General features: G+C 30.0%; 1 protein-coding gene across 1 annotated transcript in view; it reads right to left on the bottom strand.

The window, feature by feature from the left end:
* Window positions 1-406: 406 nt before the first annotated feature.
* MANEA (mannosidase endo-alpha) overlaps window positions 407-8,270 on the bottom strand; it is a 31,584-nt gene continuing 23,720 nt past the window's right edge. The window contains exons 4-5 of the mRNA XM_025384458.1: window positions 5,072-5,148; window positions 407-4,126 (exon numbers count right to left, since the gene is read on the bottom strand). Of these exons, the coding sequence (XP_025240243.1) occupies window positions 3,469-4,126; window positions 5,072-5,148 (735 nt within the window). The 3' untranslated portion in view covers window positions 407-3,468. The remainder of the gene's footprint in view (window positions 4,127-5,071; window positions 5,149-8,270) is intronic.

Here is an 8,270-nt window from a genome sequence, read left to right as displayed (position 1 = left end):
GTAAGCACCGTAGAGTTTAGGAGCAGTCATGTTTAAACTGGCTAACTGTGGTCAGTTTGAAAACGTGCAGGAACTTGGTAGGTTCTCTACTGGTTTGTTACTTTGCTGTTTTAGAAGATTAATTTCCTAACGGATGTCGGAGCTAATATATGATTATACTCAAAGAAGAAAATAGAGAAACAGCTCCCAAATTAAAAAAAAACAATTATGTGTGCATGTATGTGTGTATATTTAACACAAGCTTGTAGATTTAAAAAGTATATGCAGTTAAAGATATCCACTTTGTAAGTGCTGCATATCTCAAAAGAGAAAACATATAAAGAATGATGACTGGATACTCCTTTTCATTTGTTAATCGGAAATCAAATAAGACATTCCATAAAGAGAAATGATAGACTTTAATATCTAAAATACAATGTATTCATAATTTTATGAAGTAAAAATTAACCATTCCATATAACAAAATAGTAATTTTTAATTAGTCTTAAAACAGAAAAAAGTTAACTCAAGTAAACATTAATAACAGCAGTTGTTGACAATATTAGTTCTTAAACAGTAAAATATTTGGTTTCTATACAGTCAAAACAATTAGACAGATTAAACCATAAAAATTAATAACTTATGAAAGAATCCATTATGATTCATGCATTGTATTATACCACTTTGTTTTAACAGTTATTATACTATATTGAATTCAAACATAGTTTTTTTTGAATCAAGAAATAAATTCTTTGCTCTTATTTACTTGTGATCATAACAATTGAAACTGTGTTACAAATAAAATGGTAAAGGCAGCTGTAATGAATACCTGAGGAAGATTTTGAAAGCTTTCCTAAGAATTAACAGAATTATTAGAGATATTTCCTAATGCAGTTGGCTCACCTTATTTGTGGGTTCTACATCCATGGCCAAGAAATTGACGACTGAAAACTCTGAAGATGTACAGACTTTTTTTTTTCCATGTCATTTTCATTATTCACTAACTGGTATAGTATAACAACTATTTACATAGCATTTACATTGTATTAAGTGTTATAAGTAATCTAGAGATGATTTAATGTGTACAGGAGGATGTGCATAGGTTATATGCAACTAATATGCCAGTTTATATCAGGGACTTGAGCATTTGCAGATTTTGGTTTCCATAGGGGTAACTGGAACCAATCCCCCACAGACAGTGAGGGATGACTGTAATTATTTTATTAAAAAGGGAGAAAAAACATATTAATATAATTATAAACTAGTAATTATGAGATCAGATGCCATTCTTCCATTGAGAATAACTTTGTGCAATGAAGAGAGAATCTGCTTTATCCTACTCTGAAATCTGTTGCTGCTGGTTGGTTAGGGTAATGTGTTGAGGAATCACAACAAAGCTCAGAGGTGAAGTATGCTGTGTGGATTTGCCATGTCTATAATGGGAAAAAGATAGAAAGTGGTGGTATCTGTGTTGAGAATATGCTGACCTTGTTTTTATAGACTTTCCTTTAATCTCACAACTATTTCCTAAAACTTACTTTCTGTCATGGTGGGTTCAAATACACAACATACACAAAAAACTCCTCTGTGGTAGATACTTCTCTAACAAAACTTTAATGAAATATGGTATATTATAAAAGAGTATTAGGTATGACATTTATAAATTATACCTAAAATAATATATTCAAGTTAAATGGATATAAGAAGAAAATCCACAGGTTGTATCTATACAGTATTACTACGTAAGTGCTTGGTTATATCAAAATATCAGCATAGTGATTTATTCTTTTATTTTCCCCTAGAAAATAATGATTACTACTACTGTATTAATTTCCTAAGGCCTGATCATTCTCTGAGAAATGACAAATTCCAAAACTATAAATAAATTAAACAGTAATGTCTCTTTTCAATAACATAATTTGTGTCAAAACCATTGTTTAAAAATAAAATAAATTTTGTCATCTGCTGAGCTATTTTATAAAAAATTTAGTGCTAATTTATGTTTCTGAATGGATGTCTTTATACTCTGAAGATTTATAGGCATTATTTTTTAGTATTATTCTATTGCTTTTCTTAATGGAACACCTAAGAAATAACATTTATGTAACAGGATATATATATTTCTTTACTATAGTTATAGTTATAAACATTAACTATAAGAATAGAGTGCATTTTATTTAGTTTTTAAGCAGATTTATTTTTAGTATACAAGTGATCAATTTGTCACAATACGACAAGTTATTGATGACAAGTATTTTAACCTATAGGTATGATAAAAGTCTAACATTTATAAAATGGGGATATTACTATATAAAAAAATGAAACTATTAGTTTTTAAGTAAAATATTAGTTTCTTCATTATTATACCGTGTTAAACTTAATGTAAAGCTAAACTTCTGGACTTACCCTAGACATAAAATAATTTTCATTTCCATGTCTCTAGAACCTAAAATGGTAAGTAAATTTTCTCTATTACTTTTGGTCAAAATAACTTAAATTAAAAGACAATCTAATGACAGTAATAACATTTTTCTTTCCTAAAAAAATATTTGGTCTCTGATTTAAAGATAAGAATAATATAATAGTAACAACTTAAAAATTGACCAGATATACTAAAAATAATATTTGGGCATCATATCTACATAATAAATGTGAAATAACTGTTTTCCTAATAACTGAGAAGCAATCATTAACTTTTTCATAAAAGGACTTTCCATAGCTTCTAAAATACGGAATTCAGCACTGTAAAGCAGAAACACTAAACATGCCAAAACACCTAGCATGGTATAGGTAACCACAAATCTGCAAATGACGCACTGTGCCATAGATAGCAGGCCTTCCTAACACAATTTGGTCATGGTAAGGTTTAATTTATGTAATTAAATTTTTTTAAAAAGACTATTAATTTAAAGCCATTTTGGGTTCACATTCACAGCAAAATTGAGAGGAAGGTACAGTGATTTTGTTAATCTTAAGAATTTCCTCATTATTGAAGAGTTATCCAGAGTCTAAATACTAAAACAATAAAGTTGATTAAATTATTTTTAAAATATGACATAAAACATGTACATTATCTTTCAGGGTTTTTTTTTTCTTTGATAGATATCCCAAATATACACACAATCCTATTTCTTTGGGTCTAGGATGTCAGTATAATTTAACTGTGTGCTAAGTGCTTTAGGTAACACAAGCATTTATCTATTGTAAAATGAAAATTCAATTGCCATCAAATCAGAATTTTGATTTCAGTCAGAAATGCAGTAAATTATGCCATAAGGAATATATTTGTATACATTTTGTCTGATATTTTCTCATGTGGTATTGTGAAGGGTAACAATTATAATATTATCTGTAAGAATTTTTAAAATGTATTTTTAAATATAACTACTAGTATATACTGGTTTTGATAGTTTTCTTTCCATAACGCAAAAAGAAAGCTATTTTTAAAAATTAGGTGATTTTTGTAACTATTAAACTTTAATTAATGCATTAAGAAACAGGCAGCTGGTGATCTAATATATAAGTTGTTCTTTCCTTACTGTATTTTTCAGACCACTTGCGAGTCAGTTCTAGGTAAAGACCTGGTTTATGAGGACGGTAATCTAGGTACACTGTATTACTGGTTCTTTTGGGAACAGCTTTTTCAATCTGAGTTCCTTCATGCCACTCATTAAAAGAGGTGATAGAAATTAAGCTGGGGTGTGTCTGAAGTGCGGCACTCAGAGCAATTTCATAATACTTCCCATTGATCCGGTTCCGAGTGTTTTGCGTGTTCCATGGACGGATGCTGGTATCTATGTATCCTGGGCCCACACTTGGGATAAATATTAAGTTGTATTTATCACAAAATAATTTTAGGCTAGCCCAATTCTGATGTGATGAGCCATAAGTAAAGCCATTTGTGGCAAAATATGTGTAAATTCCATCAAAACCACTTTGAAGAATATCATACTTATGTTTTTCTTCAACTAGAAGGGCAATAAACAATCCATCATAAGGAGAATTGCGAATACTCCGAGACCCTGAGGTGGTTAACAGATTGGCCCATTTTTCAGGTTTGGTAATATAGGAATCATAGACATAAAACATAGGAAGAGCATTGCCAGTCTTCGTCTTGTACCTGTAAAAGGCCGGATGATTTCCATATCTAGAAAATAAGCATATATAAAAGCGGAATGAATATTCACAACTAATTTGCTACAGATAAAAACTGTTTATGTACTGAAAATGAAGGAATCAGTGCAGTTTGAACACATTACTTTTGGTCAAAATAACTTAAAATATTAAAAGATAATCTAATGACAGTAATAACATTTTTCTTTCCTAAGAAATATTTGGTCTCTGATTTAAAGATAAGAATAATATAATTGTAACAACTTAAATTTCTTAGGGGAATCAGTTGTGTAAGTGTAGTAATTAAAAATGCATTTTTAATTTTACACATTAGAAAATGAGATACTGGATGCATTACCAAACAAGTGATTAACTATCTCATATTGAGGTTTACAAATGATGACTAATGCCATAAAAAGCCTATGGTTCGCTACATTAATACATAAACTGCTTTTTTATCTATCAGTAATAAATATTCTACTGTTGCTGACAAGTTTCCTTGGAAGACTATGGCATCTGTCACAGACTGTTATCAGTAAAATTGTTTGAAAAAATGAAAACTGCATTAATAAATTCTTTTTGATCAGGCTAGATATAAGTGACAATATCAGCTCTGGGTCTACTGCGTTAAAAGAAATACTTCACTTTTAATAATCTGAACCTTCTTTTTAAAAAGATAAAGCTATATTCTGAAGGTTTAGAAAACAATGTCAATTTAAAATATCAAAATTAAAGAAATCATAAATAGTCTATAAAACTGTAACACAGTAAAAACAGCAATCTGCCAAAAAGAAAGTGAATTGTAAGGAACTTCAGCAATGTTCCTTTAATAAAATTAAATAACAATTTAATTTTATTTTATTAAAAATGGAATAATCATAAATCATTCAAATCTCAAAGATAATTTAATGTACTATTCTTAAAACAATAATTATTACTGGATAATATAACAATATTTATAAATACTGAAGAAACTCACTTGTCTATAATATACTTGACATTTTGGTACATGTTTTGATCATCTCGATTGCTATATGGTTCTATGTGAAAAGTAACCTAAAACAAACAAAAAAATCAGTTAGGGGATAAATTATCTATAATGTAAAACTGAAGTATATTTCATATATTTAATAAAGTAACTGATTAAATCACCTTAATTTAAGATTAATATTTATCGAACACAGAAACTACCAGAGAATTTTTACCAATAAAATTTACTGCTAAATAACATGCTAAACATTTTATACTTATTATCTTGGTTAATCTTTACAAATCCCTAAGGTATTTGTTTTCTTAGTAAGGTAATCAAAGATAGACAGAACCTTAAGAAATGTTCAGTAAGTTGTTCCAAGTCACCCAGTTTGTTGGAGGTAATACTGAGGATCTGAATTCCGAGTTCGAATGCTTAACCATTATGCAAGGCTCCTTTTTATGTTTACTCCTTATAAAAATATGTTTCTTACATATTTATATCCCATATAAGATATATAGGAAATACTCTATATTCAGATATATGTTTCTTTTAGGAAAATGACCAAAAAAATAGAAAAATCTGGATTCTTTACAGGCATGTGACCATTAAGCTTAAATTTAAATGGAAGTCATTAGCAAATTTATTTACATATAAATCCTTCCATACCATTAAAACAGCATTTTACAAAATAATATACATTTACTTCTATTAAAGAATTTATAATGAAATCGCTTAAAAATAATATCCACTAGTGTCATAAAGGACAATAATTTTCATAATGCCTAGGTATTTATGGTTTGGATATCCCATACACACACACACACACACAAACACACACACACACACACACACACACACATACACACACACATTATAAATATGTAAACATATAGAGAGCAGTAATTACAATTTTTTTTTTTTTTTTTTGAGATGGAGTCTCACTCTGTTGCCCAGGCTGGAGTGCAGGGGGGCGATCTCGGCTCACTGCAAGCTCCGCCTCCCGGGTTCACGCCATTCTCCTGCCTCTGCCTCAGTCTGGCCAGTAGCTGGGACTACAGGCGCCCGCCACCACGCCCAGCTAATTTTTTGTATTTTTAGTAGAGACGGGTTTCACCATGTTAGCTAGGATGGTCTCGATCTCCTCACCTTGTGATCCGCCTGCCTCGGCCTCCCAAAGTGCTGGGAATACAGGCATGAGCCACTGCGCCCGGCCAAGTATTTTTAAAATACTGTGCACAGACTAAAATTTTTTAACTTAAGGTTGGCTATACATAAATCAAGACAGACAAATTATGGCTAGTAAAATCATTCTGTATGCCACTTCTAACTAGTAAAGTAAAAAATACAGAAGATACTTCTCTTAGACGACAGTCTATTTCAGATTCATAAAACAAAGAATGAGGATTTTCACTTTTATTCCTAGTTTTACTGACTTACCAACATCAATTAAAAATCTTTATGGTAGTCTAATAAATTTACTGTTTTAATTTCAGGTTTCAGGCTCTATGAGGTATTTATGGAACTAGAGACTTCTATTGCAATATGAAACTCCTCTGTTTTCAATTACCCAATTAAAGCAAAATGTATTTTACATTAATCAATGCTACTTGTTTTCATATAATCAATTTTAAAGTTAAATAATATTTAATAAAAATATAATTTTCTACTTTAAATTACAGTAATATTACAAAAATAAGTTTTTGTCGTAAAAAACTAAGTCAAATTCATTTTTGCACCTTATTGTTAGTATTGCCAGGGTAGTAACTGCTAGAGCAGTTAGATTTCTCAGTAACTTTGGTATTTGTTTTTAAATTCAGTTGAAAGCAAATTACCAAGTGTGTAGGTATTTTCATACTATTATATAATGTTTCCTTGGATAATTCTTCCTTCAGATACATCACTGTGTTTTCTAAATTTCCATGTTATACATAAAGGACACCATATTTAAGCAATATCTAACTTGAAATATCCTATATCAAAATGAATTTGCTTTTACAGTTGCAAACAACAAATAGCATGCTATTTTTGAAAAGCACAGATCAATATATTTGCAGTAAATGCAAAAAGCTATTGGTAAATATAAAACATTTAAAATTTTCCCTCATGTATTTCTAATGTCTTAATTATAATAAAATTACTTTGCAATTTTAATTAATGATGTGATCTAGTCTCCATCTCTCTATTCCATTTGGAAAAATCGATTAGTTCAATTTTAAAATAATAGAATTCTATATATAAAATGAAATGTCTATCTTTAGAGAATAAGAACATAAACATTCCCTCATTTCATGTTTTTAATTTTGACCTTTCCTGTCTTTTTCCTGCATTTTAATAACTTTAATAAATTTTAATAAACAAAACAAACTTTCTTAAATGAAAATCTGGTATTTTTCCCCTTCTCCAACTCCATTCCCTACCTTCACCCCTGCACACTCCCCTATCCCCTGCCACAACAAAAATGAGGTAGGTCTTCCTACTCCTAGGTAGTGCCATAATACCTCATACTTTCCTCTCCCTGAAATTTACTTGTCTTTGTGTCCGACCTCCAGTAGATTACAAGGCATTTTAGGGACAGAGATAATACTTTATCCTTCTTCGTTATATTGTCAGCATCTGGGACTGCATCTGACACGTAGCAGGCACTAAATGAATGAATGCATGCATAAATAAATGGACTAATGATTTGCATGCAAAAACAAACAACAGTTAAACTCTTAAATTTACCATTTATACTGAATTTAGGTAAGATTCCCAAAGTTTTTGCCACGAATTCACAATATTCATTTAACAAGGAAAATGAAAAAGGAGAGGCCATGACTAATATAACATGTTTCAAATGTAGGTGAAAATCATTTAAAAAAGAATCACACACATACTTATATGCATGTATCACATGGTGGAAATCGGCATACGCCTGAAAAGCAGATAAAATGACTCTAGAGCCATACACAAAGAAATAATGGATGTTGATAAACCTAGTATAAGAAATGTGATTTCTGCATAAAGTAGAAAGAAAATACGCTACTTTAAAATAACATACTAAATTTATTAAAATGCAAGAAGATCACCAGGGCTGAGTTGGTTTTTTCCCCTATAATCCTGAGCAAAAAAAAAAAAAATCACTGAATCTGCCCAATTTTTCTTTACTTAAAGGAATGATTTAATTCAGTCAAGTTTTGATTAAATAATGCCATGTAACAACCCC

This window comes from Theropithecus gelada, chromosome 4, assembly GCF_003255815.1.
Source record: "Theropithecus gelada isolate Dixy chromosome 4, Tgel_1.0, whole genome shotgun sequence".
Lineage (NCBI taxonomy): Eukaryota > Metazoa > Chordata > Mammalia > Primates > Cercopithecidae > Theropithecus > Theropithecus gelada.
Note: the sequence above shows the minus strand (reverse complement) of the source record. Positions and strands in the feature narration are given on the sequence as shown.